Source organism: Bemisia tabaci, chromosome 9 (assembly GCF_918797505.1).
Source record: "Bemisia tabaci chromosome 9, PGI_BMITA_v3".
NCBI classification, from domain to species: domain Eukaryota; kingdom Metazoa; phylum Arthropoda; class Insecta; order Hemiptera; family Aleyrodidae; genus Bemisia; species Bemisia tabaci.
In genome coordinates, this window is record NC_092801.1 from 17,040,864 (window position 1) to 17,055,802 (window position 14,939).

The window sequence follows — 14,939 nt, forward strand, 5'->3', positions numbered from 1 at the left end:
GCCGGGCTATAGTTCCTACCGCCGGGCTTTACACTTTATCGCCTGGCTGTTGCTTTTTCGCCATCGATTATCAAAGGCTATAAGAAATTGTGTAAAAATTCGTGTGCTTTGGAAATTATTAAGTTTGGTACGGAACCACCTTAATATTTACAAAACACACATTATATTTTCCTTTAATTCATATTTTTTTCATCAATTAAAATGAAAATAATCCATACAGGATGTGAAAACATTTCAAAATCATGAGTTGAATAACGCTGACTCCGCCAGTCTAAATATTAGAGCCTAACACAAAGCGGAGCGGCGACGCACTGGCGCCTACAAACCTAACAGGGATATTTCACACATTGCGCAACGCGTGAAGTATCCCCGTTAGGTTTGTAGGCGCCAATGCGTGTTTCGCGCTGGCTGCCCGCCTGCCCGGCTGTAGGTCTACGGTATTTTGGAACACAGATTCTACTGCCAATTTTTACCAGGGAAATAAAGTATGACAGGAAGTTTGCGACGGAGTCTCAGTGTAGTTCCTTTTTCAGTACGCCAGTTACAAGAGGCTCAACCATTTCAACTAAATTTAAGAAAATTGACTTCAATTTGGTTTGTATCTCACCATTATTCGTCGCTCCTTTGGTGTAAGAACGTTTCTCACTTTCCATGTAAGCCCTGTTTCCCATATGAATCAGTGAGTTCGGAAACACATCAACTCGGGTTTCTTTCGATTTTCACTTTTTCACGGTTTAGTAATACTTATGGACAGAAGCATCTGCACGCAAAAGGAAACTTCGAAATTGCAATCGGAAGTGCTCGAAACGGCGACGGGAAAGGGGAAGAATCGATTAAGTATTTAATTGGAAATACCAATTTTTGGCCATTTCAAGGGAAACAAGTGACCATCCGATTTTGCGGTTTTCTTTTTTTCGGTTCAGTATACCTCGTACCAATAAGTTATATAAATATTCAAGCGTTATTCAGGTCGAAAAATATAAATTTTTCTTGGCAGGCAATGAAAAATCGGTATCTGAAAGTCAGTGAGAACGAAAACACACCAACTCGGAAATTCTTAAACGCTTAATTCTCTGTCATCAAACATGGTGTATCGATTTCAACTTGGTGCTTTACAAAGTCTCTAAGTACTTGTCCTTTGGCACCAAAAAGGTTTTTCTTAAATTAACTTCTTCGCCCGCTGCGTAGTTTTAGGTGTTACCTGAACAATTTGTCTTCCAAATTGGTGTGTTTTCGAACTCACTGATTCAATTGAGATACACCCTTACGTTAAGAAGCGTCAAGTTTTCTCTTGTAGTCCCTAAAAAACCGCGCAATTTTTAGAGTGGCCAAGGAGTATCAGCTCTTCCTCGCTCGTTCTCGCCTATTTTGAGATGTAATGAGAGGCGCAGTAATAATTAGTCGCCTTGCACTTGGAATCGATCGAGATTTCGGCTCCGGCACGCGCGGGATTGGTGGCTCTTGTACCTGAGTGCTAATTCAATTAAGTCGAGTGTCAAAATCACTTGAAGTGTTCCAATGGTATTCTGCGTTCCTGGGGAAGAACGTCGTATGAACATTCGAGAGTTGCCAAATTTCCTTCAGTGAAATGTTTATTTTTGTGGAAAGATATGAATATTTTCCATTGAAATCTTCAGGAACTTGCGGTGAAATTGTGAACAATATTATCAAAGAAATTGGAAGAAAAATATTCATAGGATTATCAAGAATTATTTGAAATCTGGCAACGCCTGGAGGTTCATACGGCGTTTTTCCGTAGCAGGGCATAGTATTAGCAGAGTTTCACTACGAATTTCTCGCCCGCCTTTCCCATCGCAGAGTGAAAGTGAAGATCATGAGTGCCTTTTGATTGTTAACACTCAGAATTGAATCGATTTCTTGTAAAGAGGCGTAAATCCGTTTCATCATGAGTGCCTTTTGATTGGCAACACTCAGAATTGAATAAGGACAGCTCCTTGCGGCGTTTTTGCTTTAAACAGTACACTGGAAATAAACCACATTGTATCTGGAGTCCAGACTCTTAAAAACATCGACAAGAAAAAGGACTCTTGATTCAGTCAGATTTAAGCTTTAATCAAAAGGAAGTCCGCCCAATCTTGATTTAAGCTTAGATCTGATTGAATCAAGAGTCCTTTTTCTTGTCAATGTTTTCAAGAGTGTGGACCCTGGACCCTAGATCCAATGTGGTTTCTTTTTTCTAGTGTAATACATCAGAATAATATTTATCTCGAATCAGTGGCGTGGCGTGCTCAGCGATCTATCGATATTTCCCAATTTGAATCTGTGGTAAATAATCGATTATTAAGGTGTTCTCTGCGAACGCCCTGTTTATCGATACTTTTCCATTGGTTTAAATGACCGATCAATCGATATATCACAAGGCACGCCACGCCACTGTTTCGGATCCGAAACTTTGGTGGGCCGAGGTTTTGATCTCTATAGATCATTTTCGATATGTACATGAAACGGGTGAGATTGTATCGATATCGAATGGTTCAAAACATAGTTTCAAACATAGCCTCGAAAGTCAATCAAGTAATCTGACGGAACGGGTTTTTTGTGAGAGATTTTAGATTCGTATGAGTACTAATTGGCCAAAAGTAGTGATATTTCTGCGAAATGTCTCATATTCAGCTTCTCTGCCAAATATCCGAACATTTTCGCTCGACCCTGGTAAAAATTGGCAGTAGAATCTGTGATCCAAAATTCCATAGACCCACAGCCGGCTGTAAGATTTCCAATAGCTTCTATAGCCGGCAACACAATTTCCTATAGCCTTTTATAGCCGATGACGATTATGCAACAGCCCGGCGATAAAGTGTATAAACTAAATGCCACTAATTACGGATGCTAAGACTTAGTGAGTTTTTGTACTACCGCTCTCTTTTTGGGCCATAGCATCTTGTTTTATTTTGCGAGGAAAGCTCCGTACTTTTGAAGGATGCCTGCCATTCCTAATATGTTGAAGCTCCTTCAATTTCGTATGATGCTGTGCAATACCTCTGGTGTGAAATAGTTGCATCAAGCGCCGTGGTACGCTGCGGCGCGGCGCGGCGGGCGGGCAGCCAGCGCCAAACGCGCATTGGCGCCTACAAACCTAACGGGGATACTTCACGCATTGCGCAATGCGTGAAGTATCTCTGTTAGGTTTGTAGGCGCCAGTGCACCGCCGCTGCGCTTTGTGTTAGGCTCTAATATTTAATCTCGTGCAGTCAGCGTTTTTTTAACTCATGACTTTGAAATGTTTGCACACCCTGTATGAATGAATCTCATTTTAATTGATGAAAAAAAATATGTAGTAAAGGAAAATACAATGTGCGTTTTGTAAATATTAAGGTGATTCCGTACAAACTTCAGGATTTACAAAGCACACGAATTTCTGCACAATTTCTTATAGCCTTTTATAGCCGATGGCGAAAAAGCAACTGCCAGGCGATAAAGTGTAAAGCCCGGCGATAGGAACTATAGCCCGGCTGTATAATTTTTCATCGCTTCGTGTAGCCCGGCCGTAAGATTTTTTCCACTTTCTACAGCCAGCTATATGATTTTCTTTCGCCTTCTTCAGTTGGCTATAAGAACTCCTATGGTATTTTGAAACGCAGCTCCTATCGCCAACTTTTATCAAGGGACTAGGTTATGTTCTATTGCTTTGAACCAAACGATACATCGAACCACGATAGAAAACGATCCATTCAAATGCGAAAAGGCAGCCTCCAAAAACTCAAAAACCCGGATGACGTCACTCTCCGAGAACTGGCGCGAGTAGAGGGGCATACGCGAGTACGTACGGACGTCTAGCTCCACTCTCAGTGCGCCGAGCCGTCAATCGCTGGAGCCGATCTCAGCTTCCTCATCTCCGCGCCGTGTTCGGAAACTCGTCCATCCTTCGCGCCTCCTGTTTTCGGAAGTGTTTTCGGGAGTGATTCCCGGCCGTTCGTCGAGGAGCCGATGACGTGACGTCATTTTCGGGTGCCGGTGACGTGGATTTCGGGCGCCGCGGGCGGAGGGGGGCGGGAGTGATTTTGGGGGTCGCGGGCGAAATATGCTACCAGTCTTCCGCGAAACGACAGGACGATAATTGACATGTTGGTGCAGCACGAAAAGGGGATCGCCAAACCTGACACAGGTAACTCCGATGTTTCTAACTCTGCCGTGCTACGGAAAAATGACGTATGAACCTTCGTCAGTTGCCAAATTTCCATCAATTAGATATAAATTATCAGGAAAACTTGTATTTATTTATTTATCCATTTATTTATTTATTTGTAAAGATTAGTACATTAGCCTGAACAGAAATTCTCAATACAAGTTACATTAGGAAAAGTTACAAAAAAGAGTAATCTTAAAAATTTAAAAACTCTCTCACGGTGTAGAGAGGGTTTTGTAAAAAGTGTTCTTTTCATACCTTAATGAACAAATTTGACGACTCAGCTTTGATAAAGATTTCTCTCAACTCTTCGAGTAACTTATTGAAAAATCTAACAGCCCTAAACTCAAAGCTATCCCAGTCCCAGCCCGTGTCAACATTTCTCGTAGTTCTCACTAGAATGTTTCTTGTTTCCATTTGATGGTAATTTTTGCTTATATATTTTCCGTCTAGTTTTTCAAAGAATTTTTTTCGTAGTTCGATCTAAATTATATGAAAATTTCAAGAGAAAATATTCATAAATCTACTCAAAAATAAACACTTCGTCGGAGAAAATTTGGTACCTCTCGAATGTTCATACGGCGTTTTTCCTTAGCACGGCAGCACTGGTGTCTAGGAAAGGAAACGCTGAATCTGAAAGTTGTAGAGACAATGGAGAATTGGCGCGTGATTTTTATTGCTTCGTCTGGGAGAGTTTAAGGAACTGATTTCTCAGTATCTTTTAAACTTTTTTGTAATGCGGGAAATAGCATAAAAATATAGTTTTAAAAAAGTGAGAAAATACACCGCCTAGTGACGTAATCGATCTGCATTCCCCATTTTAAACACATGCATTTTAGCAAATTAGATCATTTCGTCATATCTCTTCCAACAATTATCCGATTAATGGACCAAGTGTATCCTTGTGTTCATTTCATCCGGTAGTTTCCACTTAAACATAGAAGTCATCAAATTTCAGACACCTGCAATTTTTTTATTAATCGATAAATGGACTAAGTACATTTCGTAACACAGAACTACTGTTTCTGATTCATGCGAAAAAGAGCATATCGATGACTAAAATGCGAGACAGCATATCCTCGTTTGCGACGTCGTGTAGTTCCAGTCATACTTTATTTTTTCCTTGAAAAACTCGTCAACGTGATCTCTTGAAAACTTATTTGATAATTTTCTTCAGTCGGTAGAATATCCTGCATACATTTCAAAGCATTAAGTTGACTTGTTCCTCTCCGAATTAATAAATTAAAAATGGAGATTTGAAATATAGCAAAGGAGAGACGCGGTTTTGCACTTCAGCCATCGAAATCTGCGCGGCAAACTAATGGCACGTTTTATGTTAAAGACGAACTTAACATTTAAGCAGACTCAGCATAAACTTATTCTGCCTCTTTTAAAGTAAGGGATTGGTTTTTTTCTTCTTCTGATCTGTACAAGAATCCAAATTTGGACAAAAATTGTCAAAAACGGATTTGTTTGAGTCAATTTGGACGTATTTCTGTCAAACGGAACTAAGCGCCAATTTGAGTTCCTTTTGAGGAATTTAGAATGCCGGATAGCGCGCTCTGTCGAACGGAATTAAGCGCCATGGAAAATCATTGCGAGTATAGGACGGAATGAGCCCGACGCCCGGTTCCGCCGCAAATCAAAGCCCCCCTCTACCTTCCTCCCTCTATGGCGCTTAGTTCCGTTTGACAGAAATACGTCCATTTGGCAACCCTGGAATGGAGGTACGTTCCGTCGTACGAGAAAAAGCAATATGGCGTCCATCCTTAGCACAGTAACAACCACTGGATGCATCTCCTCCCTTAGAACGTGCCATTCATGACTGTCGATAGTAACAATAAGTTAGCATCATTTCGGGAGCTTTTACGACCAGAGCCAAGTGGCCCTGTCGAGTAAACATTCTCGGGTGATAAAAACTGACGCATCTTCTTGCATTGGAATCGTAGATTGCACTGGTGCATGCCTCCGATTCATTGTCAATGCAGTTCGTCGCTTGGCTGACAAAAGGGCATAACTGCACGCAGAGATGAGCCAGGGAAAGCATTAAGCTCTATGGACGATGAGGTTCATCGAGAAGTGTAGTTACGCCCTTATGTCAGGAGGACAACGAGTCGTGCGTGGTCTACGGCGACCGGCGGAAAGAAAAAGTTTTTGTAAACATAAACATTCGCTCATGTTTACATTTTGCAATGAGACGTCATCGTCCGAGTGACTGTGTTAGGCCGCTCAAGCTTATCGTAACGCATTGAAAGGAGAGAGGTCAAGGGCCGTATTCATAGTCGTTCCTTAAATGAACCAATTATTTTCCAAATCACGTAAACACCAATCCCTACTTTGGTGGTAGAGGGGTTGTTTATCATTTGTTTTCTCTAGTAAAATCGAATCATGTCTGATTTCAAAGTAGCCCTCTAAAAGAACATACATTTTTTGAATTCGAAGATAATCAACAAAGGTAATAAAACGGGTGTTCTCGTTTTTCTCGCATTCCCAATTTGGCGCTTACGAGATTTGGAAAATAATCGGTTCAAATATGGCCCCGTATAGATTGCATTTTGATCAAGGTCGCCATTTACTTCGCATCATAAAAAGGAAAATTGTCTTCAATTCCCTCCAAAGTGACAGACCGTACACGACACGTTTTTTCTGAGTGTTCGATTCTAAATAAATAGCCTCGATCATTATTCTTGCACGTGAAGAAAGTGCTAAAAGAACATCAAACTGAAATCGGTAAAAGCACACGTGCTTAAATATTTTTAAATCAAAAGGGTCTATATCCATGACGACATAAGCCCTATCATGCACATATGATAATGTGTCCTAGGGCTCATTTCACAATGAATATAGTTCCTTTTGATTTTTAGTCTACGTAATCAAGACTTCGGCAATATTCGCTCAGAGGAATGTCACATTGGCGAATGCAATGCCTGTGTCTGTTTTTTTATTCTCTTTACCACTAGTAAATCAAATATATTAAACAGTTCAGATTATGGCAGTCCATTTCTGAAAACGTCAATCGCTTTGCTTATCAACAGATTTTATCGAATTTAATCGGAAATCTACATCTTTTTGAAAACCCTTTCTACACTCGCATCATTCACTTTGTAGTCGGCGTATTCTAACGTAGTCAAGAGGGAACTGATATCAATCGGGCAAGTTTCGAAGCGATTACTTTTTCGATGCTATAGCGAAATAAACTACGACACCAATTAAATAAAGACAAGAATAAATACGTACGATAGCAAAAATACGCTGAAGACCATCTGGTAAACTTTGAACATTTGGGATTTTTTGTTCTTGTTTTGCTATTTTCAAGAGATTGTCTTGTTATTGCCTTTTAAATGCCTCGTGACAACGTGCCTGTCTCAAATATTAGAAGTCAATTCCAGCAATTTACCCTTCATTATGTGCGAAACTTCATTCTGGTTGAATGGTTGCCCTCCACACAAATCGTCCCAAAATCCAAAAACAAATCACCCGCAATTCCCGAAGTAGTGTCTTAGACGGTTCCGGGAATAATGATTGCAACTCTATTATTTAAAAAGAATTAAATGAGAATAAGTAAATAGGTAGAGACATGAAATGCACAATATAACTAAATTGATAGTTGATATGTAGCTATATGTAAGTAATTTAATCTATTTTGCACAATTACTATGTCAATTGCACTTCTTCCCAATTCTTGTTTCAAAGTTGTTATTGATTAAAAAAAAAAAAAAAAAAAAAAAAAAATCACCTGCAAAGAACACTTGAAATTTTTAAAATGGCGATTATTTTGTAGAAAGGAATCGGAGTATGATCTTCACAATTTACATTTCTTACTTTCAGTGCGGCCGAGTCGGGATTGGTGGTGGCCAAGGGGTCTAGATCGCCGAAGACTGGAAAATTTTCCCCGAAAAAATCATTTTCCGTGATGTCTGGGAAATGTTTACCTTTGGCTCGCCATAAGCAATTTTTGACAAAGGGCCCCCCCCCCCACCCATAATAAATTTCTAACCATGCCACTGCTCACCTTAAGCCTTTAACGACAAAATTTTTAAGCCAAAATGTGATGGAATTTTGAGCTGACGCTGTAATTACATATTCTCTGACATGTTACAGACCGTTTGGCCTCTGAACCTAAAAAACGATGGTATTGAATTATATCAAGTGCTTTTGCTGCCATCAAAAGTACACCTGGGAGGTGAAAGGTGATGTGAGAATCGAGGTGAAAGAAAAAGTGAAAGGTGAGTTTTACGGTGAAACGTCACGTGAATTATTGCGAACGAATCGCTATCAGCGCGATGATTATAATTTTTTCAATATGTCACCTACAAGAAAAGGGGTCTTACTGCCGAAAACTCAAGAGTGAAGTATTGATGCTGCTTAGAGAAGTCTTTTATCTATTTTGGGACTAAAAAATCTGCGAGAAAAATTTAAGATATACCCTGACTAACCCTTATCGAACGGGTTTAACCAGAATCAACCTACGTCACATTAGAAATCGCCTAATTTTCTCAGGTGTTGTACTTTGTGAACCGAGCAATACTAACACATGAAGTTTTTTGAGCATGTTCTCTTTAAAATCTACGAAAAATTCATAGGAGGTTTGGAAACACGATGCAGTTTAGCTCTCTATTAAAAAAAAAAAAAAAAAAAAAAAAAAAAAAAACATGATCGAAAATTAGGCAATGTGAAAAGCAGTTGAGCTGACTGTGGTTATATCCGCCGAATTGAAGTTGTGCACTTACCAAATTGGCGTTTTACATCAACGTGTTGGTGTTTCGCACCGACTAACCCTACATTATCAACCATGGTATAGGTGTAATGCACCAATTTACTTTATGCATTACGCCAGATTGGTAGGTGTTCAGTACCGAACTGTGTTTGCTGGATCAAAAACGTATATTAAAAGAAAAATTAAGTTGATAAAATAAAAATTGTTGGAATAAAATACGATCTTACATCCTGGATCGACACCACACTCTAAATTATTTGAGATACTGGATCATTGAGAGAGAGTTATCTGAGATACTGGACTATTGAGAGTTATCTGAGATACTGGAGAGATACATTGAGGCGCAAAAAACTAACTCGAGGCCGGAATGGTCATTTCAAATCTGCTGGGATTTTATTGTTTGACGTGGAAGCAGAATTCGCCTTCAATTACTTAAACATGCAACCCCATGACTGCAGAGGACGAATAGTTATCGCTCGCGCTCAAGGAGCACTTTGATAAGCGCCTTAAATACGACGCACAGTGGATCGTGTCAATAGGAGAAATCGGACAAAATTTGGAAACTTTAAATGCTTTATAACTCCGTTTATATTCAACATTTTTAAGTTCTGAAAGTGCTTATTTCATTGGTTTCCTCGTGAAATTTACTGTCAAGGTGTGTCTCTAACAGGAAATTTCACGAAAAACCCAATAAAACCACTCTTGAATTTTTTTGTTTCATATTTTCAAAAATATAAGCTTTCAAAGTTTCCAGATTTTGTCCGAATTCTCCTATTGACACAGTCCAGTGTGCGACGTAGGAATTTTAGTGGTGCACTGAAACCGTGGAAAGACTCCGTTAACCTCTAGCGGGCGCATCCCAAAATCGGAACAAAAGCGGAGTCGAAGAAAAATCGCGAGTAAACAGGACCCCACCGGTTCGCAAGCGAGCGTGACGAAAATATCAAATCGTTGTTTTGAATTGCGGCGCCAGGCGCCTCGCGCGACAAACCGATGCGATGCGTGGGAAATTTAATTAAAATTTGTGCGTGCGGACTCGTTGAAATTCAGAAATTTTCCACTCCAGCCGCGGGTTTTCGTCTGTTTACTCAAAATTGGACCCAAGCAAGGGGAGCAGAAGGTGAAAAAAAATTAACTCTTTTCTTCCGAAGAAACAGCGGGCCCAACTTTTTTGCTCGGAAGGAGCTGTCATCGATGTCAACATTGTCGTTTTGACGTAATAGGTTCGGCGTTAATTACTTGAGACAGATGTAGGAAGCAAAACATAGCCTTCTCGTCTAAGGAATTCGGGTGAGGGTAGAGTCCTTTTATATAGAGAGAGTTAAGACGACGCGGCTCATGGATGTCAAAAATGGAAATAAAGATTACACAAATTGAAAGTTGCTCATAATCTTTGATCGTCGCATTCCCGAATTCCTGTCTCCGTTCCCTCTTTCATTCCGTTTGTTCCTTGCCGTGCCCCCCAGTCCCCGGTCCATCCAGTTTATAATCTTTGCAATCTGTGAAAATGTAATCTTTATTCCCGCTGGGGACACCGTAGAGGCCTAAAATACGGGAACCAATAGGAAATGGATTCGTATTGCCTTTACTTTCACTATTAAGGGACTCCAGGTGAGGATGAGTGCCGCCTCTCAAAGGAGAGGAAATTTCCGGGAGGGAAGACCTCTGATGAGACGTAGCACCAAAGTAAGGAAAACTCGAGACAAAGATTTTCAGGCAACCCAAAATTAAAGGAAGCGACATTGAAAAGAAGGGTTGGATTATTTCGACACAGCTGACGCAAATTGATGTTGTGAAGTTGTGCTGTGCACCAACCTCATTGGAGCTGTGCTTCAACTTACTATGGCTGCACCAATTACTTAGAACACAACTCGGATACGATCGGTGCAAAACTTAGAACAGATCGATGGCTAAAGTGCGAAAGCACGTATCTCCATTGCGGTGTTTCAAAATCTCTGCTCCTACTTTATTTTTTCGAAGAGAAGCAAGTCAACGACATAGGATTCGTATTTGTACGGACTATTCCACAAACAGAGAGGAAAAATCAAAAAAATGTTCAAGAAATTCAGTTGACTAGTTTTTCGAAGAAAAAATAAAGCATGACCGGAAATCTCCGATTTCGCAAACGGAGATACGTAGTTTCAACCTTTAGCCATCAATATTTGGACGAACTTAACTAGAATGAGCCTGTTACTACATAACGACTGTCTGTCTGATTTCCTCTCGTGATTTATATTTTTACAAGGAAACTAGACAGCATTCTGACTTAAAACTTCGCGAGTGTATTCGGTATTAGTTTTAAAAATTCACAAAATATGTAAAGGTTCTAAGCTGTTTTGATTTTTGCTAAAGAAATAAAATATGACAAGAAATTAAGCAGAAAGGAATAGGTCTTGCTTATTCTGCTTAAATCCGTTCAATTTTACCAAGATTCCTCTCGAGGGAGTGATGTCTGGAGCGAAAATATCCGAAAAAAACACCAGTTTCATTTGGAGCAGAATTGGACCTTCTCTTGAACACGAATAAACCGCATCGTAACGCTCACGATAAGGGGAAAAACGCTCAAAATGAAAGTTACATTAACCATATCTTTTTCTTCGCGGATATAAAATACTCAGATGCTTTATAAAGCAAGTTGCTTTTTGAGTGTGTAGTAACCATGCACAGAGCCGCACAGTGTTCTTTAAAAATGAGCGAAAAACGGCCCTCCTTTTTATTTACAGTATTATTCAATAGGCGCGATTGATCAGGACTCTGTTGTGATTTATGCAAAGCTAAGTTCGAACTTCGAGTGGGAAGGTTTTTAGTTTATAGCACCTTTTTTTTTTTTTTTTTTTTTTTTTTTTTTTTTTTTTTTTTTTTTTCATCGTACCATTTTACCACCTTCTTTTATTGAACATACAGGATGTGATTCAAACTATTTACCTCGAGACACACGCCTGTTCATTTTACAAACGTGCCTACAGTGACATCTGGGGAGCTCAGCTGAAAAAATGACAAAGGGAAACAAGTATTTCCGAAATATTGTCAGGTGCAAATTGACCCCCGGAAATGAGAGGGCGGAAGTGTTGCCAAACATAATTTTCGTCAAATTGCATTTTGGCTGGTTTTATTTTTCAATCTTAAATCAAATTAGTTCAGGGGAAGAAATAATTAAAGGGCCTCCTAGTGACAACGTTATCGCAAAACCGTGGTTTTAAGGTCAAGTGTTAAGACATTTTCATAAATTCTTATGCTTATCCCCCTAAAGATTCGAGGAGCAGGTTGAAATCAAAAAGCGCTCTTATTGGCTGAGCGCTTGAAATTGTCAAATAAAGAATTATCCGTCAAATTATAAGGACGTATTTAAATGAGAAGGAACTATCTCCATCGTTGAATGTCACATGAGCTCTGAGATGCATAAAAATATATGCATGACAGGGCTTAATTCACAATGCAGATAATTCTTTTTCACTTAAAAACGTCTCTGTCATAGATGAATGAGATCAAATTATTCTTTAGATATATTCGCCAATGAAAGCAATAAATATTAACCTTCACTTACTCCATTTCAGTTTTTACGTAACAGCTTATCCAAAAACAAGCAATTTTGTGTGCAATGCGGCAATGTTGTAAATCGTTTAGCGTGAGGAATGACACAAGGTGCGAAATGTAATACACTTCTTAATTTGTCACATATTTACCGTACACAGGCTTCATTTGTATCGGAAGTCGCGTCAATTTGCTGTCAAAATAAAAGCACAATCGGCAAATAATGAACCGCAATGAAGCGAGGGGACAATGATCTTCATAGAATAAAGTAAAACATTTTGCGTACTCACTTGCACTAGAATTTATTTTATTGGGACGCGTTTCGAAGCTATGGTTCCATCCTCAGCCAGCAACGAACTGCAACAATAACCCATAATTCGGTGCGAATAATGCGACAATACTCTTCCTTTATCCCGGAAGAAAACAACACAAGTACTTAGTACTTGCAAATAAGAAAAGAAGAGGACTCCTAAATCCAAAAGAACGAACTTATGCATGCAAATAGTTACATTCAAAATGTGGACGTTAAAAACGCGCTGAGTTTGAATAAAATTTTATAAAAGAGGGGAAGGAATGAAGTGGGTCTAAATACAATTTTTGAACTATCACTTTTTACAAAAATTTAGTGAGAACATCGCATTCTCTAAGATTTTTCCAAGAAAATTGAAATGTTAGTTTTAGAGAATAGCAGCAGAAAGCAATAGCCAGTGGTGGGCTAGCTCCTAAAAGCGGCCCGAGAAATCGTCAATATCCATCCCAGTGCCGCGGTGGACTCCCCCCCCCCCCCCTATTGATTAATATTAGCCATAGGCATACCTAGGTCATTTTGCAAACATTGCCAAAGTTGCCAAAATCGGATTGCCGGAGTTCATTTTTGTGTGAATGCGATACCAAGAATATATCTCTCTGGAAATTTTGCTTCATTTGTGAAAAAATAATTCCACTTTCTTTCTCTGAAAGTTAGTTAGGTTTGACCTTTTCCGGACGATAGAAAGTAACAGCATTCCAACTTGAAAAAATGCTCGCTGGTAAATTATACTTTCACCGGAATACATATAGGATTGAAAAATCTCCACAATCCTGGGATCCTTGGATTGCAAGCTCTCGCTGTTCGGAAATGGTGGATACCGTGTTGGGTTCGACACCAAGAAAGAAAGACTTCTTAACGACTTGAGCGAGCACCGTGGTGTACGCGCAATGCATGAAGTATCCTGCAGACTAGTAAGGCGCTACCATGCGCTGGCAGCGCGCACCGTGCTGTAAGCGCAATGCATGAAGCATCCTGCGGTCTTGTAAGGCGCTACCATGCGTTTGCGCTGTGTCATGCGCGTCAGCCGCAGTGCCGTACTGTGTTCGACACGATTATTCTAACTTGTGGCGTCAGCAGTTTTCAACTTATTATTTTGAAGTTTTTGTACAGTTTGGTGGAAGTAATTTCATTTCAAATGATAAAACATTACATAAAATCCAACTTAATTTCTTCTCTGTATTTACACATTTTTATAAATAATTCTAAACAGAAGCATGCAAGTGAGACAACTTTTAGGTGTAGGCTCCCTGGGTGCTCAGCGATGTAATGGCGTGATCATTTTGCTATTCGGAACGATAATTTCTGGCCTATCTGTAAAAACACCTGTGTACAATAGGAAACTACGTACATACGCTGTTCCTAAACGATGCCAGAAATTGTGGTTCTTAATTGCAAAATGAAGTTAATTTGATCAATGATCAATGAACCCTTTCAAAGCGTAGAGTATGGATCAAATTTGATCAAACATTAAAAACATAATTCGATCGAAAAATAAAAACGTGAACCGATCGACGTGATTCAATCGACAGCCGTGAATTGATCGACAAACCTGAGAGTCGATCGGCAATATCGATGAATCGATCAAAAATCCCGTGAATTTTCTCCCTTGTCTTGTCATTAAATAGACTATAAATGTTTTTAAAATGACGGTCTCGTTTTCCTTTTTTTTCAGGAAAAGATGGAGTCGATGATTTTGGTAGCTTGGAGTACGACACCGCCATCGAGTTAGCAGGTAAAAATAATAATTTGTGTTTTTTATTCATTAAAGGACCATGCTCTCTATAGGAACTTTATAGCGTTCTGGTCCTGTCAATCGGAATCGATGAGACGTATACAAAAAAGTGGGGGAAAAATTGTTGAAATTATGGCTCTAAAGGAAGCAACAATTCTCTATAATTAATGCGCTGGATAGTTACATCCATCGAACCCAGAGAAGTTGAATCCAAAGGAATAAACATTTAGAGTAAAGTAAAGAGTGAGGTGGTTCTTTAAAGTAGGTACGTCCTCAAGTTTTTGAAAATATCCTACAGACTGCGGGTACGACCAAATCTCAGTCGCAATGACTATTTACAAAAAAAAACAAAACCTTTGAAAAAACGCATACATTATTTTAAAAAAACAGTTAAAATTTACATTTCAGGAAACTCTTTTGGGGTATTTCTTTTAGTAACATCCATAAAGGAGGTGAAATGTGGATGAGAAGGTATATTCGAGAAACTCTTGAAAAATTCATG

General features: G+C 39.4%; 2 protein-coding genes across 10 annotated transcripts in view; both read left to right on the forward strand.

Moving 5' to 3' along the window:
• The window catches only part of LOC109035187 (uncharacterized), a 228,893-nt gene that overhangs the window by 71,018 nt on the left and 142,936 nt on the right, over positions 1 to 14,939 (forward strand). The gene's annotated exons all lie outside the window — the stretch shown is intronic.
• LOC140225517 (synaptic vesicle glycoprotein 2C) overlaps positions 1 to 14,939 on the forward strand; it is a 31,683-nt gene that overhangs the window by 1,415 nt on the left and 15,329 nt on the right. Inside the window, exons 1-3 of one of the 3 annotated variants that reach the window (XM_072304690.1) lie at positions 3,786 to 4,126; positions 8,249 to 8,373; positions 14,378 to 14,437. In XM_072304690.1, coding sequence (XP_072160791.1) covers positions 8,277 to 8,373; positions 14,378 to 14,437 — 157 coding nt within the window. In that variant the 5' untranslated portion in view covers positions 3,786 to 4,126; positions 8,249 to 8,276. Of the gene's footprint in view, positions 1 to 3,785; positions 4,127 to 8,248; positions 8,374 to 14,377; positions 14,438 to 14,939 lie in introns of those variants that run through there. The other 2 variants (XM_072304691.1, XM_072304692.1) reach the window with 2 other exon arrangements.